The sequence below is a fragment of the Symphalangus syndactylus genome, chromosome 13 (assembly GCF_028878055.3).
Source record: "Symphalangus syndactylus isolate Jambi chromosome 13, NHGRI_mSymSyn1-v2.1_pri, whole genome shotgun sequence".
In the NCBI taxonomy this organism is placed as follows: domain Eukaryota; kingdom Metazoa; phylum Chordata; class Mammalia; order Primates; family Hylobatidae; genus Symphalangus; species Symphalangus syndactylus.
The window spans coordinates 126,744,366-126,771,920 of NC_072435.2; the positions used below are offsets into that span (position 1 = coordinate 126,744,366).

Consider the following 27,555-nt stretch of genomic DNA (forward strand, 5'->3'; position numbering starts at 1 on the left):
AGATATTATAGATAGATATGAGTTGTGGATCTGGATTATTATAGATATGAATCCTGTGTCAGCTACATGGTTTGTAAATATTTTCTCCTTGTCTGCAGCTTATCTTTTTATCCTTTTAACAAGAGTTTTTCACAACGCTGAAGCTTCTAAATTTTGTAAAGTCCGATTTATTGATTTTCTAATTCTGTGGATCATATTTTTGGTGTCATCACTAAGAACTCTTCATTAAACTCTTGGTCCCAAAGATTTTCTCCTTTGTTTTTATCTGAAAGTGTTATGGTTTTGTTTTTTACATTTAATCTATGATCCATTTTGAATTACTTTTTTTGTATGAGTTGCTGTTTCAGCACTATTTGTTGAGGGGGAAAAAAACTCTCCTTCCTTCATTGAATTGCTGTTGTTTCTTTGCCAAAAATCAGTTGGCTGTACTTGTGTGGGGCTGTTCCCAGGTTCTCGGCTCTGTCTCATTGATCTAATTGCCTGTCCCTGTGCCAGTCCCACCTAGTCTTGATTACTGTAGCTGTGTAGTAGGTTTTGAAATCAGGTAGAGTGAAATCAGCTTGAGCACATGATTCATATCACATTATTCTTCTTTTACGAAATTGTTTTAGCTTTTCTAGTTCCTTTGCCTTTAAAGATGAACTTTAGAGCAAGATTTTTTGTGTCTACAAAAATTCTTGCTGGGATGAATAGGAATTACATTAAGACTGTATATTAATTTGGGGAGAATTTATATCTTTATTGTGTTAAGTCTTCCAATCCATTAACATGGCATATCTGTCCATTTATTTAAAATCTTCTTTGGTTTTCTTCATCTGTATTTTGTAGTTTTTGGCATACAGGTCCTATGCATGTTTTGTTAAATTTACACCTAAATATACATTTTTTGAGTGACTATGAACTCAATAATTGTAGGAGTTTCTTTCTGGATTCCTTGAAATTATTGACATAAATGCTCATACCATCTGCAGATAGGGACAGTTTTACTTCTTCCTTTTGATCTGTGTGCTTTTTCTTCCTTTCCGTGCTGGCTGGAATCCTCCGTACTATTTGAACAACAGTAATGAGACCAGACATCTTTGCTTATTCCCTATCTTAGGAAGAAACCATTCTGTCTTCGACTAATAAGTTAGCTCTAGGTTTTTTATAGGTGTTCGTTATTCGACTGAGGAAGTTTCCCTTTATTCGTAGTTTTTTGAGAGTCCTAATCATGAACAGGTATTGGATTTTGTTGGTTTTTCTGCATCAGTTGATATGATCACATGATTTTTTCTTCTTTAGTCTGATAATATGGTGAACTACACTAATTTTCAAGTATTGAGCCAGGCTGGTATTCCACAGCATTCCAATTGAAGACTGGGGCTATATTTATATAGTGCATTTTCTTTCTAAATCTTCATGCTGTGTATTAGGAGAATACTATCATCTTTTGCTTCACGGGGCATGTGAATATATGGGCACATAATTTATGAAACACTGTAAGGAAACGTGTTGGCACTTGGTCTCTTTAAGGAGCACATTTTCTAAATGGAGGAAATGACTCAATTGAGGATCCCATGTCTTCTATAGAAAAGACGCTTTCGCTACTCAAGTGAGTTTATCTTAATTCAGAGAAACCTTAATGTTTTCCCCACTCTCATATGTTGTTTCAGAAAGCAAAGGGAAAGGAGAGTTTTCTTTGGGAACCAGTGAATCCTCAAGTGCTGAGATGCTCCTTTTGGGTGCACTGGTCTGGGTGAGCATTCCTGCATTATAGATGCAAGATAGTTCCTGCGTTATAGATGTGTAAATTAATTCCATCAGAATGCCCAGCTCTTGAGCCAGTGATCCAGACCTACTGAGCAGGATGAGCAGCACTAGGCATGCTGTTATCTCAGCCCTCATTCATCAGATTCTCCCTCTCCTCTCTCTTTGTGTGCATTTACCTTCTACTCCCTTCCCCACTCTCAGAAGTCCTTTTCGAATAAATCTTTCCTTGGCCCTTGTAGAAGCCACGTGGCCATCCCATTCCCCACACTGATGCCATAAACATCTGCTCTGCAAATCTTAAATGGTGCCGGGGTTCAGGGTTGATTTTTTTCTGTCCCAGGTGAGTGGCTCAGTAGAGGTGAGAGAAAACAGAGTGACAGGGTGGCTTGGGAAGTGATTGACCAGAGTGAAAACACACCTGTTGGTGTTGCTCGTGCCAGGTTTGATTTCTGAACAAGAGTGAACCTTGTCTGGAAAGCAAACCATCATGAGAAGGCTCAGGCCCTGCTGTAGCAGCGTGGACCCTCGGCTCTGTCTGCTGGAGCCACTGACCAAGGCTGGTGTGCGGTGCCAGGACCCAGCTCCCTCTGGAGACAGAACTGGAGTCACCCCTGTCCTGTGGGAGGAGGCATCAGAGACAGGCCCTTGCCTGTCACTGTCTGTGTTTCCTGATGCAGATCTGTCCTGGGTTGGGCAGCTTCCCTTGTACGGATCTCAGGTGACAGGCACCCAGGCTCTGGGTCCCTTTTGAGACCAGGCCGGAGTCTGTGATGGGAGGGAGGAGGTCAGAGTGCAGGGAAGGCCCCTGCCGGAATCCAGGTGTGTTTAAAGGTGTGATTCCTCGGTTGTTAGTGTGTGCACGAGGGAGGGGGGTATTTTTATCAGTAGATGAGGGAGAGGTTTGCCTCTCTCTTCCCCACATAAGGTAGGATAAAAGTCGTTGTGACTTGCTTACCACAGACTGAATTTCTGCTCCTGGCTGGAAGCCCCCGTCTCCCAGGTTAGGGCCGTCTACGGGGATGGAGGAGGAGACCTGGCTCAGCCCTGGTCTTCGGGCCTCTCAGGAACGCTGGGGACCTTTTGAGCTGCCCAGTCCCTGGGGAGTTTCTGGGGACACCTGATGTCTCTGTGGTGAACTCTGGCAGGGGTGAGGCTGAGGTTAAACCTTAGAGCCCCAGTGCCAGGCCAGGGGCCTTTAGTCCATTTGAGCCAAACTGGAAGCAAATTTGTGGGGCAACTCCAGACTCATGAACAGGCAGTAAAGAAATAAAACCGAGTCCAGCAGTCATAGGAGCCACAATAGGATTGTGACTCACAACAAGATTTGAATATTTTTAGAAAACAGTAATCCTGGCCGCTCATCCTCTGCCATGGGGAGGGGCGCAGGATATGATCGCACATCTGCAAGCACCGCAGGCTTTGGTTCCCTAGGGTTTCCCGCTGAGGCGCCTGCACCTGCTGCTCACTCCAAGGGGTGACTCCATCAGGATATTTAGGGCTCGGGTGGCCTGTCAGCACCTTCCAGGCTGTGGGGCAGTGGCCCTGTCCATTCACTCCCAAGAGAGACTCCTGGCTGGGCCATTGTCCTCAGCCCCCTGTACCCTCCCTCCCGCAGGCCACCTTGCGTGGGTTCATCCCACCGAAGTTCACAGAGTGCCCCTGTTCAGGCTGTAAGGGAGAGGACAGAGCCAGACAGACTGAATCCTGCCCTGTGACTCTCACATCCCAGTGCTGGGGACCTGGGGAGGTGACAGGCAGGCAGACAGACAGGCAGTGACAGGTACACGCAAGATCAGATCCCAGGGAGCAGCACCTGGGAAGCCTGTGGGCAGGAGCCTGTGAGAGGCTGCCCTGAGGAGTGACCACGTGGATGGGGGGATCGTGGGGCATCAGGGGAGAGGCATCACACACCTGGCGGTTGGGGGACACACCTTCAAGTCTGAGGAGTGGCCAGGAGGCCGAGGGGCTGGAGGAGGCAGGTCAGGGGCCATGGGCAGATCTTTCCGGGCCTGGGGGCAACTTTAAGGGCCTCGGCTTTCCCCTGAGTAAGGTGGATGCCCCCGGAGGGTCTGAGCAGAGGGACGAAGTGATGGACTTGGGCTTTCACAAACCCTGTACAGGGCAGGGTGAGCAGGTAGACAGGGCCATCGCGGGGAGCCCTGCTCAGGATAGGAGTGAAGGGTGTTAGCTTCAGGTCTGCTATCGGGGGCTTGCTGACAGGGTCAAGGATTTGGGGGCTCAAAAAGTTGAAGGACAGAGTGGCCACTAACTGACAAGGGCATGACTCTGGCACAGTCCAGGGCTGGGAGTGAGGTCAGGAGGGAGGTTTGGACATGCTCCGTTTGGGAGGCCTGTGGACCCCCAGGTGGGGAAGTTGCATTGGTGGTGGTGGTGGTGGAGCTGGAGCTGGAATGGAGGACAGAGATGCAGATTTTGCAGTTTTCTAGCTGGGCACGTTGCCACCCCGAGCAAAGTTGCTTCTGTTAGTGAGAAAGAACCAGAGAAGGAATACTGGTCAGGCGTCATCAGGCTCAGCCCAGGCCCTGGAGGAGGTGTGCCTGGCTCTGTCAGGCCTCTCTGGGCCTCCTCCAGACCTGGCTTCTGAGCAGGGGCCGCCTTCTACCTCCTATATGTCTGATTGCTGTGCACCTAATCCTTCTGGAGGGAGATTTCAGACAAGTCCCACCAAACCCTAAAGACCTCAGCCACTTTCCTGAGGCCACCAGATCAGTCACCATGGAGACCTGGGCTGGTTCCAGAACCCCATGGAAACTTGGAACCCCGGACAGGCAGAGGTCTGGGGCCGAGTGGGCTGAGTGGCTGCACACCTCAGCCTGCTCCATTCTGGAAAACCATGTTGCTGGGTTTGATGATGCACGCTCATGTCTCATGGGTGGCACTCGAATGGTCAACTCTGGGCATTTGGGTCTTTTCTCTGCCTCTGGCCCAACATTAGACAGACCAGAATCTCAGATATTCTACTAGGAATGAAAGAAAGTTCATCTTCCCCACCAGACAGAGGGACAGGGAGGGAAGGCGTGGAGTGGGATGAGCTTGGCCACTCTAGGCCTTGGTACCATGACAACTTTTCCAACGTGAGGAGGGTCCAGGTGGCTGAGGCTGTTTGACTCCGTACTGATTTTGACAAGATTCCACATACAGACCTCTTTGAACCCCTGACTGTTCTCAGGCAAAAAACCACAGCATATCTGCTTCTCCTGAAAGTTTAAAGACACTCTGGCATTAGCAATGCTTTCCGCTTGTTTCTGTAAGTCATCCAAAATTCTTCTTGGGTAGAGGCCAGCTATAACGAAATAAATAAAAGGATAATGAATGGATTGGATCTTTTGATGGAAACCATTTGGCCAACTTCATGACAAGAAGAACAAAGGGAAGGAAAAAAAAAAACAACCTTTAAATTCTAGTTGAGATTTCAAGTAGCCATGGCCCAGGAGCCAAATTGAAAAGCTGTAACACTTTTATAGACGTTTATAGGTATTGCTTTTCTGGACTGACTGCAGCACTGAGATTAGGCAGAAGTGCCCTTCAGCAGGTAAACTTGTTCATTCCGAGCACAGCAGCTGTATAGATTTTCTGTTCTGCCTCTTTCTTTCCTCCTGAAAAATGCCATTAGATGGAATTTGGATGCTCTGGGGCCATGGCCTTCCATGTTCTGGGAGGCAGGTGGATTCCTGTGGCTCATCCCCCCACCCCGAGGCTCCTGGAGCTGACAGAGCCGGGGAGCCCAGCAGGCCCATCCTCCATCTCTGATGTCACAGGCATCTGAGGGCAGGGCCATGTGCTACAAGTCCATGATGTACCAGGCGGGGGGAGCCAGTGGCCATTCTAGGAAAATTCCATCCCCAGGGCATGAAAAGACAGATAAAGATCAGTGTAACTCGCCTGTACTGAATAACATGGTGGGTCAGGGTGGGGCTCTGGAACCAGGATGTCTTGACCTGAGTCCTGAATTGGCCCCTTCCCAGCTCCATCACTTGCCATGAGTCCTCCAAACACCATGTGGCTTCGTGGCTTCGTTTGTAAAGTGGGCAAGAGTGTGCACAGCTGGCAAGGGCTGAGCAATTGAATGACTTCACTCATGTAAAACAGAGCAGGACCAGGCGCAGGGCAGGTACTTGGAAAAGGTTAACTATTGCCATCGTTAGGAACCATCAAGGGGCTCACACACATGAGCTCAGTGGAGGCTTCTAGCAGCCTGTGAAGAGGTGTTAGAGATGTCTGGATGTCAGCAACAGGCGCTGACTCTGGTTCTCCTGAGCAGAAAGGTAGTTTGTTGGAAGGATAAGGGGAGCACAATGTATCAGAGCGGAGTCATGAAAACAAGACAAAATCCAAGGTCTTAGAGAATATCTTGTATCATATTATTATATTATTTTTGTATTCGGCACAAAAAGGGCAGGCCAAAAATAAGCCCTAATGAGACAACTGTATGAAAACGTTTTGAGTAGCCTAATGAGTGAAAATTATTGAAAACATAAGTGTTAATTATTATTGCATGTATGAAAGAATACAGGTCGCCTTGTTGTGATAGAAATGCCAAAGTCCCTTGCTTTCCAACAACATGGGCCTGAGAAAATTCAGTGTCACTCATCCACGACGATCCGATGTGGAGGTTCCTATTCCCACAGAGATGAAGCCACAAGCAAAGGCCTGTCCGTGTGCAGGTCTGTCCTGAGCATGCACGTCCTGTCCCAGAGAGAAAATGCTCCCTCTGGGAAGAGCCTCCCTGGGCACCCCCTGGGTCCTTGGAGCCCTTCTGGGCCACATCTCTGCTTAGCGTTGGGGGACCTGTCACACTCGAGTGGGGGGACCACAGGCTCGCGACCTGTAGGAGGCGAGACTCCAGCATTCTAGGGGGTGACCGCAAAACCAGGCCCTCAGCAGAGACCGCCCCCTTCCAGAGCCTTCTGTGGCTGGGCGGGGGTCTCCAGGCAGCTCCGCAGCCCCCGCAAATACCCCCTGGTGCTGAGTCCGCTTATACAGACAGAGACGAAGGGCAGCGACACCATTTTTCTTTTCTGAAGTGGGAGGGTCGCGTGTCCACAGCTCAGGCGCAAGAGGGGGCTCAGGCTTTGCAGGCGGGTAGGAGTTTGGGTTGTACTCGGAGGCTGGGAGCCCCTGGGGCTTCTGTAGGGAGAGGTGGTCTGGGCTGCACTTTAGAAGTTGACCTGCTGCTTGGCGGGGACTCGGTGCAGGGGACAGGGGTGGAAGCTGCTGCATCATCCAGGTGAGAGGAGAGCCAGGTGCGCAGTGAGCCGAGGTGGGAGGAAAGCTGGTTGCCAGGGAATGAGGGCGTGTCCATCACCGCAAGGCTCCACCCACAGCACTATCCTGGGCAGAACCTTCCTGGCCCCACCCACAGCCTTAGCTGATTGGAGTATGGAGCACATGTGACTTCAGGCTGTGTCCTTATAGGTTGGCTGGCCTCTAGTGCCCTGCCCATGTGGCCATGGAGTGTCTGCACTGGACGTCCTGGAGAGTCAGGGGTGAGTCGGCCATCCAGGATGGTGGCGAAGAGTCCTGGGGTCAGAGTGGGCCTGAGAAGGGGCTGTGGGCTGCACCATCAAGGGAATGTAAGAGGCTGGAGCCACTTGATAGAGGGTGGGGCTATGTACAAGGAGGTGGGGCTAAGTGAAAGGAGGTGGAGCCATGTGCAAGGAAGGTGGGGCTAAGTGAGTGGGGCGAGGCCACTGAGAGAAGAGGGGCCATGTGAGTGGGAAGGGGTCATGTGAGTGGGGCAGAGTTAAGGGGGCGGGGTCTCTGTGGTTAATTCTCCAGTTTGTCTCTGGAGAGTCTTCCTCCTGGTTCCCAGGACATTCAGGACCTCTTTCCCAAGGATAGAACCTCTCCACACATACCATGGCCACAGTGCAGGTGACCCCAGTGCTGCTGGGTCATAGAGGGCAACTTGTGCATGCACTGGCGGGTCCTATGTGTCCAGGAGGCCTGAGGAAGGAGAGGGTGGAGGCCCGGATGCCGGGTTCAAGGCTCACCGGGGATGCGGGCACCAGGGTTCTCCCTCCCCAGCCTCTGGCTGACAGCACTGAACTCAGCCGCCTCGCCCGGCTTCTGGTGGCTTCTGGTCCACGCTCTACCTTCCTCTGTGGGCTCCGTCTCTGCAGGGTTCTCGGATACATCGCAGCTGCTAAATGCCAAATGCAGAACCTGTGCTGTGGATCCCGGCCTGGCTCCCTGTGCTGCGCTTTCCACTGAGAGCCGCAGGACTGGGTGCTACCTGGGGCGAGGGGGTGATACGAAAACACTTTCTGTTCAATTTCGAGGCAAGCTGCCCTAACTCCAGATCCCCACGCAATGTCAGAGTTCTTTCTTTTCTTTGTGTTTTGAAACAGCAACGCAGTTTCCTCTCTGCGTGCCTCTCCGGCTTGCAGGCTGGCACCTGTGCATAAACCGAGCCTGAGAATCAGGTGTCTGCGGGCCCCTTTCTTCTCAAACGGGACTCCTGAGGTTTCACAGAGGAGACAGGGACTTGGGGACCTCAGAGGGAGGGACACAGTTTACAGTCCAGTTCACACTGGAGGGTGGGTCTCTTACCAGACCAGCGTCCCACATTGACGATGAACAGACAGGAAACTGAAGCTTTTTGATCTTTGACAAAAACCATGTTTCCTGGGGTCTTCTGAAGTAGGGGGCATCGGTGGGTCTCTCTGACCCTGGCACGTCCCAGGTGGCCATGGGCTGTGCTTATCTGCACAGGTCTGCCCCTCTGCCCAGTGTCTGTTGGCTATGCTCAGTTGCCTTTGAAGAGGGAAGCAGTAGGTTGTGAGGTTGGGGAGGCTGCTCTCTAGGGTTGAGGTCTGGCCCCATGATCTCAAAATAAGGACGTGCACATGTCAGCACCATGTGTGGGGGGGGTGGTGCCTGCATTCTGTGGTCAAGATGTTCCATTGAAAGGACAGACCCTACGGCCGCGTGCGGTGGCTCACGCCTGTAATCCCAGCACTTTGGGAGGCCGAGGTGGGCAGATCATGAGGTCGGGAGATCGAGACCATCCTGGCTAACATGGTTAAACCCCGTCTCCACTAAAAATACAAAAAATTAGCCGGGCGTGGTTGTGGGTGCCTGTAGTCCCAGCTACTGGGGAGGCTGAGGCAGGAGAATGGCGAGAACCCGGGAGGCGGAGCTTGCAGTGAGCCAAGATCGCGCCACTGCACTCCAGCCTGGGCGACAGTGAGACTCCGTCTCAAAAAAAAAAAAAGAAAGGACAGACCCCTTCAAGCTGCCTTAACGCCAAAGAGTTCTCTGCAGGCTCATGGGCCTGGGAGGCCTGGAGCGGGAAGACTCAGGGGTGCCATGTTACAGGGCTTCTGCTGTTGTCCTCAGATGGGTTGATCACATGTTGGAAGAAGGACCCCTCTGGTTTCTGAAGCAGCCTGGGCTGAGTGGGATGTCCTAAGGGTCTGAGCGCTGCATCTGTGGGTATCCTTGGTGCCACAAGGCACTGCTCACCTCCTCCCAGGAGCCAGCAGTGGGGAGAGTGACTTAACCAGACAGGCCCACATGCAGATGACACTAGTGGGGTGAAGGCAGAGTAGTAAATCCCCACCATGAGCCCCTGCTCCACTGGGCCATCTATCCCAGGGTCTCACCTGGCCTAACCTTTCCTTCTCAGCACTGGGGTGGCCCAGCTCATCAATCTGTCCTGAAATGCCTCAGTCAGGGTCCTGCCCACCTCCCACCTTTTTCTTCCTGTGCTGGAACCAGGCTCTGAAAGTCCTGTCTTAGCCTCTATCAGGCTGTGGCTGCCTCAACCATGCTGGACTGTCTTATGACTCTTTGAAAGCAAGAAACCTCAGAAAGCACCAAGAAATAGAGGCTGGTTCAAGGTTTTTCCTTGTCGTATCTCTCCCATTACTTCTGTTATCCTTGATTTCCCTAAAGGTAGGACATTTCAAGCATTCAAAGTCCTGAACCCTGATTAGTTGTGAGATGGGCTGGAGAAGAGGGTGGCACAGAGGGCTGCCCCAGACTTTCCACTGAGATCCACCTGCACCTGACCCACTGCTCTGGGGTCGGTATTTAGGCTCCTTATATTGCTTTACTTACCATCAAATTTAAGGACCATGGTGCCATCTCTCTTTTTCTTGGGACAGTGATGGACACGTAGCTCCCCAAATTATTTATAGGTAAAACTGTACACCTAGTCCATTTTCTGTTGTTATAATAGAATATCTGAGACTGGGTAATTTATAAAGGAAAGTTTATTTTGGCTCGCAGTTCTGGAGGCTGTGAAGTCCAAGTTTGGGCAGCCGTGTCTGGTGAGCACCTTGTGCTGCTTCATCTCTTGGTGGAAAAGGGAAAGGGAAGCCAGCGTGAGTGAAAGAGCTGTTAAGAGCGAGTCGAGCTTGCTTTTTGCATCAACCTAATTTCATGAGAACAAATTCACTCCTGCAAGAACTAACTTACTCCCATAACAGTGACATTAATCCATTCCTGAGGGCTCAGCCTTCATGACCCAGTTGCCACTTAAAGGCCCCATCTCCCAACACTGCTGCATTGGGAATTAAGGTTCCAACACATGAGCTTTTGGGGGACACAGTCAAACCATAGCAATACTTACATAAAAGCCAGCACATTTCTAAACAAGGGGCATTCACAGGCTATCATGAGTATCAAATATTTTTCTTCTCTCTGCGTGTATCTCCTAGAAGGAGACACTTTGGTGTATCTTGCCCGTGAACAGTAGGCAATAAACAAGCAGTTAGTTAATCCCATTTGCTTCTCCCCGACTGGAAAGATCATGATGGTCGTTGGAGGGCATCTCAGATCCTGTGGGAGGTATTCCTGAGGGTTCACAGGCACTCCCCATTAGACATACTCCAGTGAAGTGTGTCTGGTGGGAAATTAGGTCACTTGCTGTGGAGCCGGCCCTGTGAGGAGGCCTTCACTTCTGTCCAGCAGAGCACAGCAGCTCTTGGCTTGAGGTTTCAGGAGGACGCTCAGGTGAATGTGGCTGTCCCCCAACACTGTTGAAGACTCCACAGGGAGGGAGCACCTCATTCCCATTCCCCAGCCACCTGGTGATGAACTGAACTGGCTTCTGTGCCTCACCCAGGCCTCAGGGAGGCTGGTGGGCTGTGGGCATCTCCCACATTTCTGCATGAGATGCGGCCTGTATGCAGATGACTCACGTTCTGGCAGCACCACACTCCCATGTCAAAAACACACCCACCCCATGTCACACCCCTGGGCGCCCTGGAGGCTGCCTTTTCTGGAGACTTGCTGAGAGCGTTTGTTCCCGGTCAGTGGGGAACTCCACACACATGAAGAGTCAATGTGCTTTTCTCATCCCAGGAGCGGAGGCTGTGATGGAACCTCTGACAATGGAGGGGAGGGAGTTTCCCTGTTTCAGGGCGTGATCTTGGCTTCAGATCCAAGAGAAAGCTAGCTGCCTTCCCCACCCTCCGACCACACACATGCTTGGCTTGTTGCGGTGGTGGCTGTTTTCTACATTTCCTTTGAAGAGTGATTTAGATCTGAAGTCAGAGTGTCAGGACTTCCAGAGGCCACTGCAGCCTCTTCTCTGCTCCCTCGAGGCCGCACTGCCACACCCGGGGCAGAGGCGGGGGCTGGCGCTGGGTGAGGGGGTGATGGGAAGAGGCGTCGCCTCACTCCTGAGAAGCCCTTGCCCCGTGTTGATGTGTATGGGTCTGGCTGCTGGCTTCCCCAGGTCACCGACTTATTTTTTAAATTTCCTTTAAATTACTCAAGTAACACACAAATACGCCTCCTTATTTAAAAATTATATATAACGCTGTCTGCTGGAGGCTTTGGCTCTGGGGTAGCCTGGGGCCAAGGAAGCCTCATTACACCCCTCTGAGAACCGGGCTGTGGCCACCAGGTTTTTGTTCATCTTTTCTACTATGTGGGGTTGGTGCTGCAGCTTCCCTGCCGATGCCCCTCTGTGGTCCAGGTGGCTGCAGGACACAGGGGCCTCTGTTGTCTGTGCAAGAGTTCACGGCGGGCTGTGGCTTTGGGAAGACAGAGGAGAAGATGTCTTTTCCAGGCGGTTTTAAGAGAACCTGTGATGGATTAAAATAACCCTAAGATACGGGGCGGTGGGGATGGGGGACAAAGCAAAAGGAGTAAACATTCCATTTTGCCAAAACGTTAGTAATAGACAGCGCTAGGATAATTGGATTGAGGCCAGAGGAGCTGTCAGACAGACACTGCAATGAGAGCCCTGTGAGCCCTTTGGTTCTGCAGTGGTGTCCGAGGTGCTGTCAGCGGCACCAGAGCTGCTGCTTCCTGGGAAAGGAGGGGCTTTTGGTAGAGGGCAGGATTGCACTCATGAGGGGGGCTGTCCTCGCTGCTCTGTCCTGCACAAGTCAGTGCCTTCCTGAGAGCTGGTCACCTTGAAATGGGGGAAGGGTCTCACTGGAGCAATGATGGCTCAGGAATGGGTCACAGAACAGAGCGGGCATCGGGCAAATAAGAGATGCTTGACTTGACTGACTGGGAATCCATCAGACATCATTCATCCTGGAGGCATGCCGCCTCTGAGCAGCTCTGGGTCCTGGTGGAGTCGCTGGCATCCTGAGCCTCCAACTGTGGCTCCTGAAGCTGTCTGTGCCTCTCATTTAGGGTAGGGCCATAGCTGCAGAGTCCTCCAAGCTGGCACCCAGGAGCAGCCCAGGAGAGAACGCCAGTCTCCGGAACAAGGTGGTCTCATGGACCTGTTCACTGATTCTTTTGTTCATTCACTGAACAGATATTTAGTAAGCGCCTGCTGTATGCCAGATGCCCCTCTAGGTCCTGGGGATGCAGCCATGAATGAGACATAAGCTCTGTCCTTTCTGTAGTGGAAACTGTAGAGGGGAAGGTAGCAAACGCACAGTGGACAGTGGATATGTAATATGCCACAGGTGATCAAGACTATGAAAGCATCAGTGAGTGGAATGGAGTTAGAGCGGGCAGGGGGCTGGTGCTGTTTAGAACAGGTAGGGAAGGGAAGGTCTCTCTGAGGAGCTCCTCCTGCAGAGGCCTGGTGGGGAGTGGGGAAGGAGCCTGTGGCTGCCTGGCGGGGACCACCCTATGGGGAGGCACGTCCTAGGGGGAGGAGTGTCCTAGAGGGAGGGCCTGGCACCTGCCAGGGCCCTCGGGTGGGTTGGGGAGGGCAGAGCAGAGGGCAGCATGACCTGGGCCGGGGTGACGTGGGACCACACCCACAATGAATGGAGATGGACATCGGTGGCTGTGCCCGTCCCTGCCCGAGGTCGCCCAGCTGTGAGGGTCTCGCTCTCACGTCAGTGCTGAGAACCAGGGGCCTCTTCAGCAGCGTCATGCATCGTGTTTGTTTTCTTTCATTTCAGACACGTAAGCAGCACAGTGAGGCCACCAACAGCAGCAACCGAGTCTTGGTGTACTGCGCCTTCCTGGACTTCAGGTACCCTCTGCACAGGGGAGAGCAGGTGGGCACGAGGTGTCCATGCCCAGGCCCGCCCCATGCTAGCCCAGGGGAGGATCTGGGTCACCCATTTCCGCAGCTGACATGGTTGCGTCATGTGAAAATGCCGGAAACGCTGGAGACGTGGGCAGGGCCTGGCGGCAGTGCTGGGTGGAGGCCTCCCCGTCCAGACCACGCGAGGAGGGGCCTGCTGTTGCACGATGTGTCTGGACAAAGCCTCTGAGCGCCCAGGGCGACTTTCAAGCCAGTGCAGCAGATGCTTGGGGGAGCTGGAGGATTCTGTCCGTTGGGGCAGGCCCTACGGCCCTGGCTGTCCCCCTCGGGGGTCCTGGAGCGGCTGAGGAAGGGGGTTGGGGGAGTGGCTTCTGACTGGCCACGTTGGCATTTTCCTGTTTGAAACCTTGGCAGCTCCACTGGAGCAGGCTGACCATCAGGCCTGCCTAAAACTCTGAGGCCTCAGCCTCTGCCACTTGGGCCCCAATCGAGACGTCCTCCCCAGCATCTCCCATGTCCACCTGTCACACCTGTCGTGTGCAGTCACCTCCCGCCCTCCTAGCCCCCGCCCCAGCTCGCCTCCACGGCTCACCTGCCCGATGTCCGGGGGATCTCCCACCATCGCTGTGATCACAATTCTCCTCCAGACGTGAGCCCACCGTGAGTGGCTCCCACAGTCAGAGCAGTGTTGAAAACTCAGCTCCCTGCAGGGCCCGGGAGTGGAGGGAGAGGCGGGGCTCCCGGTTCCTCAGCTGCTGCTCAGCTGTGGCCCCCGGGGTTTGTTCCATGTGGGATGCAGGTTGCAGGTCCTGTGTTGCCAGGTCATCAGTTTTCATGGCTGGATTTTGTTTTTGTTTTTGTTTCTCTGTAGTCTCAAACTCCTGGGCTCAAGCAATCCTTCCGCCTCAGCCTCTCAAAGTGCTGGGACTACAGGTGTGAGTCACTGTGCCTGGCTGTGGCGAGGTTATTATATGAACTTTCCCAATGTGTAAAACACTGCACAGGCAGCTGGAACACATCTGGGACATCAGTTCACACGCTGCCTAGTGGCCCATCACCCTGCATGTTGTCAGGGCTCCCCGACACCTGGGCATCTTCCTGTGCCTGGACTCACTTCCCCAGCTCGCTCCTCCTGCTGCCTCAGGGCAGGATCCACACAGGCTGTGCCACCTCTGCTGGTACGGTCCCTGTCAGAGAAAGCGTCTCTGCTCCCTGCACCCAGAGGGCCAGGAGATTGTAAGACGCTGAGCTGGGGCTGCAGCAGTGGGTCGGCATAATCCCCCTTTATCTCTGTTCTGTGAACAGTGAGGAAAATGCAGCCCAGCTCCTGTCACCTCCAGCAAACACTGCTTACATTTTTGTCCCCGGGGATGCCTCATTCTGGCTATGGCCGTCGGCGTCTGGCTATGACCGTTGGCGTCATGCCTCTGCAATGTGGATGGATGCTCTGTAATTTCAGTGATTCTGCCCTGGTCAGGCTCAGCAGGTTGCAGCTCTTTTTCCTTTATTTGTAAATTGTGAAAATTTGGAAGCACGTGCTCCTAGAAATAGTTATCCCAATTCCGGGGCACTGTTTGGAGAAAAAAATTATGACTAGAAAACGGGATGGGGTTTGGTAAGAACTAAATTGGTGTGTTGGTTCTTATTTTTGAAGGAATTGTAAGAACATAGAAAAGTATGGAGAATCATATAACAAATGCAGGTACCCATTGCCCCAAATTTATAGTTATTAGCATGTTTATATTTTTGTATTTTTAAGAATGAAACAACTAAAACATCGCAGATGAAGTTAACGAACCCTCCACCTCCTTCTGTTCTTTTTCCTCAATTCCCAGAGGCAGCCACCGTCATGAATATAGTATCTGTATCCTTCCTGTCCATTGTGCAATTATTACTTATTATTATATAATTGATATTCAGAAAAATCCACACTTGCAGATGATTGTACAGTTCTGTGAGTTTTGACAAATGAATACAGTTGTGCAACCACCATAATCAGGATTAGAACAATCCATCACCCTCAAAGATGCCCCCGTGTCTGTTTGCAGTCATCCCTTCCTCTCACATCCAGCTCCTGCAAGCACTGATTTGTCTTTTGTTCCTATATAGTTTTGCTTCTGCCAGAGTGTGCATAAATGGAATCATGGCACAGGCAGCCTTTTGGAGTCTATCCTCTTTAATTTTGCATAACGTGTTGAGCGTCGCCACACGTGTGTTGTTGGATGTATCAACACCTCATTTTCACGTTTCACTGCTGAGGGGGTATTCCGTTACATGGACGTACCGTAGTTTATTTATCTTCTCCCGAGTAGAGGAACATTTGGGTAGGTTTCAGAGTGAGATCATTATGATTAAAGCTGGAAGTTTTACCAGCTTTGCTTTCCTGGGGTAAAGCGTACTTGGTCATGATGTATTATCTTTTTGTATACAGCTAAATCTAATTGGCTACAGTTGTTGAGAATTTTTGTGTCTACGTGCATGTCGGATGTTGGTCTGCAGTTTTCTTTTTTTGGTAATGTCTTTGTTTTTATATCGAGGTAATGATACCTTCATAAAAGTTACACTTTGGGATGCACTTTGGAATAGTTTATATAGAATTGATATTATTTCTTCCGTTTTAGTAGAATTCACCATGAAGTCACATCTGAGCCTTCGTTTTCAATGTTGGCAGGTTTTCAACTACACATTCAGCTTCTTTTATGGATGCAGGACTATGTAGGTCATCTACTGCTTTTTAAATAAGTTTTAGCTGTTTATGTTTTTTTGAAATATTCATCAGTTTCATCAAAGTTGTTTATAGGCACAGAGTTTTTTGTGGTACTCCATCGTTAGCCTTTTTCATGCCTGAACAGTCTGTGGTGATGTTCCCACTTCACTTTTTTATCTATAATCTGTGTCTTTTTTTTTCTGAGTCACTCTTACTATAGGTTTATTAATTTTATTGATATTTTTCCAAAGATATAACTTTTGGCTTCATTCATTTTTCTCTCTTGTGTTTCTCTTGTCAATTTCATTGACTTATCCTCTTTGTCTTTAATTTACTTCCTTCAGCTTTCTTTGAGTTTAATTTGCTTTTCATTTTAAAAGTTCTTAAAATGTAGGTTTAGGTTATTACTATGAAGCTTTATTATTTTCTAATATAAACATTTAATGCTCTATTTTTTCTGTAAGCACTGATTTAGCTGCATCCCACAAATTTTGATATGTTGTTTTTATTTTGATTAAATTTAAAATATTTTCTAATTTTCCTTGTGACTTCCTCTTCAACCTATGTGTTATTTTGAAGTGTGTAGTTTAATTCCAAATAGTTGGGAATTTTCCAGAGAGCTTTCTGCTGTTGATTTGTAAATAGTTTTTTATGATCAGAAAATATTCTTTGTGTAATTTTAGTTCTTTTAAATTTGTTAAAAGTTTTTATGAAACCCGTATATGTTCAGTCTTTGATGAAAGTCCCATGTGCACTTGAAAAAAAGTGTATTGTTGGTGGAGTGTTCTATAAATATCAATTACACCAAGTCGATTGATAGTTATGATTAGGTCTTCTATATTCTTACTACTTTTCTGTCAGCTTGTTCTGTCAATTAAAGAGAGAGGAGTGTGAATTCTCCAAATTTAGTGGTGGATTTATCTATGTCTACTTCTAGTTTTATTCTTTTTTTTAATTTTTTTTGAGACGGAGTATCGCTCTGTCGCCCAGGCTGGAGTGCAGTGGCGCAATCTCGGCTCACTGCAAGCTCCGCCTCCCGGGTTCACGCCATTCTCCTGCCTCAGCCTCCCGAGTAGCTGGGACTACAGGCCCCCGCCACCACGCCCGGCTAATTTTTTGTATTTTTAGTAGAGACGGGGTTTCACCGTGTTAGCCAGGATGGTCTCGATCTCCTGACCTCATGATCCGCCCGCCTCGGCCTCCCAAAGTGCTGGGATTACAGGCGTGAGCCACTGTGCCTGGCCTAGTTTTATAAATTTTTCTTTAATGAATTTTGAAGTTCTGTTATTAGGTGCATGTATGTTTAGGATCGTTATGTCTTCTTGGAAAATTAGCCCTTTTATCATTACATGATGTCCCTCTTTACCCTGGGAAATACGCGTTACTTTGAAGTCTACTTAGTTTAATTTAGATAAAACTACCCTAGCTTTGTTGGTTAGTGTTTGAGTGCTGTATCTTTTCCTGTAATTTAACTTTTATCTTATTTATATATTTATATTTAAAGTGAGTTTCTTTTAGACTGCATGTAGCTGGGTCTTGTCTTTTCTTTAATCCAGTCCTGAAATTTCTGTTTTTAATTGACATGTTTAGACAATTTATATTTCATGTAATCATTGGTGTGGCTGGATTAAAATCTACCATTTTGCTAGATGTCTTCTAACGTTTCTATCTTTTTAAAATGTTATCTTTTTCTGACTTCATTTGGATTGTTGGATATCTTTTATGATGCTATTTTATCTCTACTATAAATGATTTCTAATGTATACATCCTTTTAACTCTTTTGATAGTGGTTGACCTAAGCTTACAGTGTATATATGTCTAATTCATTCATGCCTGCCTTCAAATACTATGATAGCATTCCAAATGTATTCTAAGACACTATAGCAATAGGTTCACACTTCCTCCTGCCTGTTCTGTGTGCTGTTGTTGTAGTACATTCCACCTTTACAGACACCATAAACACAATGCATTGCCAGTATTTTCCCCCAGACAATGAGTTATCTTCTAGAGCAATTAAAATTAAGACAATAATAATTGCCTGTTTACCTTCACTTATTCCACTTCCAGCTGTTCTATTTCTTTGTGTATATTTTTGTCTAGTATCATACTCCTTTAATTCTTCTTGTAGTTCTGGTCCACTGGCAATAGATTCAGTTACCATTTGAAAAAGTATTGTTTTTTAGTCTTGAAAGATTTTTATTAGGCTTAGAATTCTGGGCCGCTTTTTTTCTAGACTGATACTTTAAGAAATTATACAAGTAATATATCAATATGTTATTTTGTTCAAAAGTAAAACATTATAGAAAAGCAAGTGTTCCCTTTGATCTTTACCTCTTATCCTGATCTCCACCCCTTTCCCCAGTAATAACCACTGTGGGAGGATTTTTTGTGTGTTTTTTCAATAATTTATATATAATTTATATTTATAACCATAGGAAATATATAGTGTTGCTTAATTCAGTGTTTCTTCCATCATTCCTCCACCTTTTGTTTCTGTGTTTTGCGTGTATGGACACACATTTTTTACCATATTTATGTATGTTACATTTCATTTATGCATGACTGAACATTTTTGTGTTTAGATGCAGACTTCCTGGGTCACAGGACCGTACATGTCTTTAATGTTATTTGATGCTGCTTCATCTGGCTTCCATAGCAGATTTATTTATGCACCAGCTGCAAGCCTGCCTCTTTGTTTTCTCTGTCCCTTGGAAGTAGATCTTCACTGATGCCACTTAAGGCTCTTCTCCTCTGGCTGACTAGGTCATCGTCACACCTTTGCAGCTCCCTCTGAGCAATGTGACTTTCATATGGTGTAGCTTACCCTTTGTGTAAGCAGAAGGGGCAGCTCATCCCCATGGCCATGTTCACCTAATCCAATGCCTGTTAATGTTCGGGCCCCCCCCCCCCCAAATTGAAGTATGGTATTCATGCAGCCAATTGACAGACAAAGGCGCAATATATAACACAACAGCTGGTGTTTGCTGACTCCCTCCAAGGTCCTGGGAAAATTAGATCAAAAGGGGTGGGGAGGTAGAGGAGGAGGACATGACCCCGTCTTTAAGTCCCGTCAATTCTGAAGTTATTAATGGAGTTTTGCTTCTCTCAATTGGTATGTCTGAGTGGCTCTCACTTTGTCCTCTGCTCTCTGCTAAATGCCTTCTCCCTCGCCTAGAAGAGCAGATCATTAATCATGAAAATCACCACTGAGCCGCTGTCTGAGTCTCCATCCTCAAACTCAGAGCCACCCCTGGGTCATGTCTGAAATGCCTCCCTCGGGCTCCGCATCGCCCAGGGCTAACGCAGGGTTACCGTTACCCAAGGCTGCCGGTGCGTGCTCTATCTGGTAGACGTTGGCCAGAGAGGTGCGAGATGGGTCTTCATCAGTCATGCCACCGGACAGCCACAGCTCTCATCTGCCACATCCATGCTGACACCACAGTTGAAAGTGAATACAAAGCAAATACAAACTAGACGCTTTAATTTACTCGCCTTTATAAATGCTTTCCCCCAAGGGCCATTGCCTTTGGCTGAGCAAGGATCTGTCTTTACTGATAACTTGAGGTTCTAACTTCAGGGAAGAACCATTTAAATCTTCTTTTTTGGAATTTGAAAATATAGAAGACAGGGTACAGTGGCTCACGCCTGTAATCCTAGTACTTTGGGAGGCTGAGGCAGGGAGGTTGTTTTAGCCCAGGAGTTTGAGACCAGCCAGAGCAACATAGCAAGACTATATCTCTACAAAAAGAAAAAGAAAAATATTAATTCGGCACGGTGGCATGCACCTGTAGTCCCAGCTACTTGGGAGGCTGAGGTGGGAGGATCGCGTGAGCGCAGGAGGTCAAGACTGCAGTGAGTTATGATCGCACCACTGCACTCCAGCCTGGGAAACAGAGTGAGATCCTGTCTCAAAGCAAACAAACAAACAGAAAAGAAAATATAGAGAAATACGGAGAAGAAAATGATATTCACCAATATTCACACCAACAGGATTAACCACAGTTAACCGAGAGCACGTTTGCTTCCAGTCATTTTTGTCTAGGTTTATATTTTACAAAGTTATGCAAGCAATATATCCACACGTTATTCACGTAAAAAGTAAAACATTATAAAAAAGCAAGGGTCTCCTTAGACCTTTGCGTCTCATCCTGATCTCGCCGCCCTCTCTCTGGCGGTAACACCGTGGGGAGTTTCTGTATGAGCGTTTTCTCTGTAGTCTCTGTATCGGTCATAGCTGTGTTTGTGGGAAGTGTGTGCTGCTGTTGGCTCCCCGGGCCTTGCGTCATGATTAGTCACTGTACGTTGTGTTTTGGTGTTTTATCCTTATCAGTACACATTGGTCAAGGATGTTCTTTTTAACCGATGTGAGGTCTTTTATCGTATTTCTGTCTCCCACACTGCACTCACCCGTTTCCCCCGATGGGCATTTAAGTTACCGTCACTCACGATTCAGTGACCGGGCTTGAATGTGGTCCCCGGCATGTGCCGCTGCCCGTTCTCTAGGCGCAGGGCTGTGGGCTGTGTGCGTTTCATTTTGTGCTGGGCCTTGTTCAGGTGCTTTTCAGGGTGATTGTGCCGAAGCGGCTCCCCCTTCCCTGTCCCAGAGGGAGGGCCTTGCTTGCTGTGGCCTGACCAGCAGCAGACACTCTCCAGCTCTCGCCGGCCTGATGGCCAGAATCTCTCCTCCCAACCCCCACACCACGGTCTGGCTGTGCATTCCTGGCATGGCAGGCGTGGGCACCGCCGTGAGTTCACGGGGCCCTGCGTTATGGGGGGTGCTGCTCTCAGTCCCCTGCCTGCCAAGGGTGCGGTGCTGCCTCCTCTGATCCTTTCTCCTGTGTCCTCAGCTCCGGAGAAGGGGTCTGGTCGAACCACGGCTGTGTGCTCACGAGAGGAAACCTCACCTACTCCGTCTGCCACTGCACTCACCTCACTAACTTTGCCATCCTCATGCAGGTGGTCCCGCTGGAGGTAAGAGCCAGGCCTCAGGGGTCTCAAGACCTGGGGGATGTGCCATGAGGCTGCGGGTGGGGGCGGGAGGCATGCTTTGCCCGCCAGTGCCCACGGGGCCCTGGGCACATTACTCCATGGGGCCTGTGTTTACAAACAGAATCCATTCTCTTGGCTTCTGTAGTCCAGAGCCCTGCATGTATTGGGTGCCAGCAAATATCCAAGGAGCCCATGATTGTGTAAGCCAAGTCCAGTGTGGTGTGCTTCCCACAGCAACGCCCAGACTGCACCTGGGGGGATCCAAGGAGGGACCCCTCGTCCCTGCATCCATCCCTCTGGCAGATTCTCACTGGGCGCCTGCTGTGAGCCGGGCGCTGGGGCCTCTGCTGTAAACAAGAAAAACAACACAGTCCTGCTTGTGAGGAGTTTGTGTTCTGGTGGGAAAGACAGGTAGTATACAAACCAGCAGATAAATTAGTCACTTTGAATCAGTGGAAGAAGAAAGTGGGAGAGAACAGCCCAGTAGAAGATGACGGCAGAGAACGGGGCGTCTTCATGGAGTGGTGAGGAGACTGCAGGGAACGGGGCGTCTTCACGGAGTGGTGAGGAGACTGCAGGGAACGGGGCGTCTTCACGGAGTGGTGAGGAGACTGCAGGGAACGGGGCTGTCTTCACGGAGTGGTGAGGAGACTGCAGGGAACGGGGCTGTCTTCACGGAGTGGTGAGGAGACTGCAGGGAACGGGGCTGTCTTCACGGAGTGGTGAGGAGAGGCATCTCCGGGACGTGGCATCTGAATGGCCAGAGGAAGCTGATGTCTTGAAGGCCTGGGGGGAGAATGTTCTAGGCCAGGAAACAGCAAGTGCACAGGGCAGGGGGGCAGGAAGGGGCTTGGTGTGGCCGTGGATGGAGCACCCTGAGCTCTGAGGCCCTGGGGAGGCAGGAGGCCGGGAGGAGCAGGCTCGGTTCCAGCATCCAGGCCTCAGGGAGGAGCGTGAGCTTCATTCTAGGTGCATAGGAAGCCTTTGGAGAGCTGTGCCGGGGAGCAGCTTGGTCTGAGCTACTCTGGGTTTGGGGTGGGGCAAGTGGACGCTCATGTAGGTGGAAACCAGGAGTGGAAGGAGGTGTTGCTGTTGACACTGTGCCCACCCACACTCACCTCTGTCGGTTGGGCTCACAGAAGGGCTGGTTTGGACAGCATAGATGTGGCTGCTCCAAGCCAAGCTGGGTTTGGCAGATGTGTTGGGAACCGGCGATCTGTTGGATGCTGGGCTGTAACCTGTGGCTGGCATTGAGCATTTTGGGGGCTGAGAGAGGGCCAGCCTGGAGGGTAAGTCAGGCAGGGAAGCAGTGACGCCTCCAGCGTCTCCTGGACGGATTTGTCACTAGACTCATCTTCTGCGCGGGGCCCTGGTCTCTTAGAGCCTCGTGTGCTCATCGTGGCCACTCACTCTGGAGGCTCGTCCCAGTCTAGGGCTCTTCAGGGTGGCTGTGGGAAGAGTCAGGATGTCTCTGATCACAGCAGCTCCCAGGAGGGGGCACCAAGCTCGGGTGGTTCCCAGCAGGCACTTTGTCGCCAGGGCGTGAACACCCGTCCCTGCCTGGGTCACTGCCTGCCTCTGTGGTCACATTTATCAAGGCCGTGGACAGGCGGAATCTGCCTGAATCCACTAGCGTCCACGGTGTCTGCACTGGGCCAGAGGGTGATGCTGCCCCGCGTGTCCTGCGTGGTTTTGTGTGGGTTTTGTGGAGGTTGAATGGGTTGGGCTTCCACTGTCCTGTTGACCAGGAGACAGAACTCTTCAAGGTGTAACGGAGGCAGAATCCTGGCTTCGCCTTCTCCCATCCTGGGAGACTTTTCCTATTCCAGAAAGAGGGCCCAGAAATGCAGCCTCCCAGGGTTACTGTGGGAAGGACACGAGTTCACTGTGACACAGTCACGGGTCCAGTGCTCAGCCCAGGTGCCCCTCAATCCCCAACAGAAACCACCAGCAAACCTGAGCCACGGGGTTCTGTGTGCAGAGGCCTGGTGGACCACAGTTACTCTCAGATCAATGGAGACAGGTCCCTGGTGTTTGGAAGTGACTTGTAAATGCTGCTGGGGCAGATGGAGATAACCTCATCTTTAAATTCCACGGAAAACAAAATGGCAGATGCTCCTGAGCTGCAGCCCCTCATGGGCGAAAGACGCACGTGACACCTGCAGCCAACGTGATCCTGGCCTCACTCACAGGGTGAAAGACGCACGTGACACCTGCAGCCAACGTGATCCCGGCCTCACTGGCCGATGGGCGGCTGCTCACATGAGCACATATGAGCCTCACTCTGCAGAAGACGCCGGAGGGAAACAGCTATTCCTGTTTCCAAAGAGAAGGCCCTTTCTTTTCACAAAATGCATGCTTGATGTCACACTGTGAATTACTTATGGAGACTGCAGAGAGATATCCAAGCCATATTTTATTTTTATTAAATTAAATAAATTAATTTTTAGAGACAGGGTCTCACCCTGTTACCCAGGCAGGAGTGCAGTGGTTCTTCAATCATGGCCCACTGCAGCCTTGAACTCCTGGGCTCAGGCTATCCTCCAGCTCAGCCTCCCAAGTAGCTGGAACTATAGGCACATGCCACAACGCCTGGCTAATTTTAAATTTTTCCATAGCAATGGGTTCTCACCATGTTCCTCAGGCTGGTCTTGAACTCCTGGCTTCAAGCAATCCTCCCACCTTAGCCTACAAAGTGCTGGGATTACAGGTGTGAGCCACTGCACCAGCTTTTTTGTGTGCGTGTATTAATTTTCTGTAGAGATGGGGCCTCACTTTGTGGCCCAGGCTCTGAGACGTATCTTAAGTGGATAGGAGGGGGCACCACTCACCCTCGGGTCCCTCGTGCACAAACGCACACCCAGCATCCTAGACCTACGTGCTTTGGAGCCTGGACCCAGGAACCTTGGCACTGCGTGAGATGAAGCGTCAGGTGACAGGGGACCAGCAGCCTCCTCAGTAGCTTCCAAGCCGTCGGGGTCCCCCAAGAAGGGCCGGCTGTACAGCAAGTGGAACTGCCAAGCCCTTGCGTGCCGGGGCTTTCTGGCTCAGGGCCGTGGGGTTTTAGAGGTTCTGAAGTGGCGGCTGTGTCGTGAGGCTGGTGGGACCCAAGCCCACCCATTGCCCGCACGCTTCAGTGGTAAATGCTGTGCAGGCAGGTGTGACCCGCCAGACAATCCCGAGGGGTGTTCCTTAAGGAGTGGTACCCCGAGAGCAGCTGCCCAGCCAGCGACTGCCCCTTCCCAGTCCCCACGCCCCCCCATGCCTTCCCAGTGGCCCCTCTTCTCCTGGCCTGCAGACCCTGGGGCCTCCGTGTGGAGATGGGCCGTTCGCGGCTGGGGAGAGCCATGACCTGGATCATTGGTGGCAATTTAAAGAAAATTAAACAGAATAAATGAAACCCACACCAGAGTGCGGTGAACGTAGAAACAGTTCCTGGGTTTAAATTTCTTGCTATGGACCAGGCCTCAGTCTGAGGAACACCGTCCTCCATGGATGGCCGTGACACCTTCTCTCGCCTCCCACGGGCTCCGTTTCTCATCTCCCCTCCTGCCAGGGCCCGGCCCACAGGGCTTCCTTTGGGCTTCCCTCCTGGTGTCGTAGGGAGCAGCCCAGGGGAGAAGGTGCAGAGCTGCCCCCATGGAGAGCACCTGTTCATTCCTGGAGATGGGCGGTCTGCATGGTGCTGTGGCCAAGGCTGCTCGTCTTACCAGCAGAGAAACTGAGCTCCAGAGAGAGGGGGGCGCTTGCTGGTGGTCCCCCGTCGTTCAACAGTGCGTTACTGAATTACCGATAGAGCCTGGGCTGTTTAGGTAGCACCCGGGCCATGGGGACCTGGCGGTGAGGATGCTGTGGCACTCACAGAGACACAGCAAGTCAGTGCACACCACGTCCTGCCCCTTAAGGGCCACGCGGGAGATCATGTAGGATGACTTGGGAATAATTAGGCGCTAAAACAGTGCTGGTGATGCTGGTGCTGTTTTAAAGACGGAAGCCCAGGAGGGCCTGCCTGAGAAGGTGGCACTGGATTCTACATCTCAGGGTGGAGAGGATGGAGCCTCCTGGCCCTGAGTGAGGACAGTCCAGGCAGAGGACAGGGCGGGGACAGAGGGCAAGGAGGGAGCAGCCAGGGTTGGTCCTCAGGGAGACGCCAGGGCTGAGGCAGGGGATCCAGGCCCAGGGGTCGTGAGGGGCAGGAGGCAGGGAGCAGGAGAGGTGGCGAAGGCTGCTGCAGTGACTCAAGAACTGGCACCCTGCTGGTGTGGCGGGGGTGGAGGGGCAGGAGTGCCACTGCAGATGACCAGGGTTGCCCCATCTTCCGACTAAAAAAGCTGGCGATCTGTTTCTCTCATGAAATCTTCTGACTGTTAGAAGTGTCGTCAGTTATTACTTCTGAGCCATATGTGAGAGGTCATCTGTGTGCTGACCAGACGCCCGGGGTCTTGTGAAGATGCAGACCCCACATTCAGTGGGTCTGGGGTGGGGCCTGGCATCCTCGTTTCCGACAAGGCCCAGGTGGAGTGAGGCCCCACCGGTCCCAGACCACCCTCTGAACAGACCCAGGCACAGGCGCCCAGTCTGCAAACATCAGCTCACATTTCTGTTCATGTCCTGGGAGATGGCTGCAGCAATTGTTACCAAATCTGAGGACAGATAGTCTGGCCCCACATGTGTGCTCATTGGCATGTGAAAAACTTCCCTTGTCCCAGGAGCTGAAGAGGGAGTTGGAGAGACAGGTCCTCAGCCTGGAAGTGAGTGAAGAGAGAACCTGGAAGATTCAGAGACAGGAGAAACGGACCGTGGCTTAAAAAGGAGCCCAAACCAAGGGTCAGTAGGCGGGGCTTCTGGACACAGGCATTGCCTTCAGGGAACAGGGAACGGCTTCCTTCATGCACAGCTCTGCAGAGTGGGCACCGGCCCCACTGGCTGCCAGGAGCCGTTTATTGAATGCTGGCTGGTGATTGTGGCCTTCACACAGCCGACCACCCGGGAGTAAGGGGAAGACAATAACAGGCGCCATTTCAGATGCTCCCTGCCTGTAGATGCTCCTAACTGTTGGATACTCCCTGCCTACAAGTGCTCCCTGCCAGTGGGTGTTCACTGCCTGGTAGTGCTCCTGGCCAGTGAGTGCTCCCTACCTGATGGGTGCTCCCTACCTGATGGGTGCTGCCTGCCAGTGTGTGCTTCCTCCCTGTGGGTGCTCCCAGCCAGTGAGTGCTCCCTACCTGAGTGTTCCCTGCCTGTGGATGCTCCCGGCCAGTGAGTGCTCCCTGCCCGGAAGGTGTTCCCTGCCTATGGGGGCTCCCTGCCTGTGGGTGCTCCCTGCCTCACTGGGGCTTGCATTCAGGCCTGCCCTCTCCTTCAGTCCACACCACATGAGTGAGGTGCTGTCATGTGGCCATCACAGACAAGAGTCATAGGTGATTCCCTGAGGTCACATCAGGGGGCAGAGCCCGGCCTTGAGCCAAGTCCTGAATGTTGGGGCTGTGCCCACGCTCTGGAGCACCAGCTGCCTGGGAGCAGAGCTTCCTCCTCTGGATCCTCTCTAGGCTGAGAACTAAAGCCCGGTGTGGCTTCCTTCGTGGCATGGCCAGAGAGAGGGGGAGTTACACTTTCAGCCGAAAACTGAGTTTGTGCGTGTTGTGTATTTGTGGTAGAGGAAGGAAGGGAAGGGCCCGGCCCAGCAAGTAAAAAACCTGGAACAGAGAGGACTTAAGGTCTCAATCCGTCACCGTTCCCTCTCGGTGACACTGGATTTCGACAGTCTGTGGGTGTCTCCGTGGGAGCAAATCACATCTATTCATTGCCAGAAAAGGTTGATTTGAAAATGGTTTAAAATTATCCATGCTAAAAATGAACATTCTCATCAACATTAAGAAAAGTTAAGGCTGATATCATAAGTAGAAACCAAATTTGCAGCACACTCAGAGAATTAATAAAAATAGCACCAGTGACCTTATTTCTGTGACCTGAAGTCATGTCTTCCATGGGGCCCTGGGTTCACACTGCTGGTCTTTGGGTTCCTGGTGCAGGCTTTCTGCTCAGGAGCTCACGTCCTCATCGTGTCCCTTCTCCCTCTGAGGTTTTCCCCTGGCTTTTCTCCATACCCAGCCTCCTCCTCAGTGGTGGTTTCAGGAAGCCCTCTTCCTCTTAAGTGGGCAGTGCCGTTTTTGTGGAAAGCCCATCAGACAACAGGGTTCACCTGAGTGAACTGGACCTAGCTGGGGTGGGCTCCAGGGCTGCTGTCCAGGGGAGGGAGACCCCAAAACGACACTCTGTCTTTGCATGCTGCTGTCAATGTGGTGATTAGACCTCAGGCCCTGAGAGGCCATGTCAAGGCATCTGCTGACGGACACTGCAATGGCTTCCAGGATCTGGCAACTTCCAGTGGTTCCGGAGTGCATGACCCTGCACATGCTTCTTTAGAATAAATTCCTGGCAGGTGAATCTGTGGGCAAAGGGCACAGGCATTTTGATTTTGAAAGACATTGCCGCATTGCACTCTGGGAACCGTGTACCAATTTATTCCTCCTCCAGCCGTGGGCAAGAATGGGTAGCTTTGCTTTACGTGTGAGTCACAGAAACATGGCGTCATCTCTGGGTGCTTCTAACTTTTCCTACTGAGTGCAGTCAAGCAGGGGAATGAACCCTGGGCTGTCCAGTAGATCT

At 50.9% G+C, this 27,555-nt stretch overlaps 1 protein-coding gene across 2 annotated transcripts in view; it reads left to right on the forward strand.

Annotated features, from left to right (window-relative positions):
• ADGRD1 (adhesion G protein-coupled receptor D1) overlaps positions 1-27,555 on the forward strand; it is a 180,197-nt gene that overhangs the window by 105,001 nt on the left and 47,641 nt on the right. For both annotated transcript variants that reach the window (XM_055237915.2, XM_055237917.2), the window contains 2 exons: positions 13,101-13,174; positions 20,745-20,868. In XM_055237915.2, coding sequence (XP_055093890.1) covers positions 13,101-13,174; positions 20,745-20,868 — 198 coding nt within the window. The remainder of the gene's footprint in view (positions 1-13,100; positions 13,175-20,744; positions 20,869-27,555) is intronic.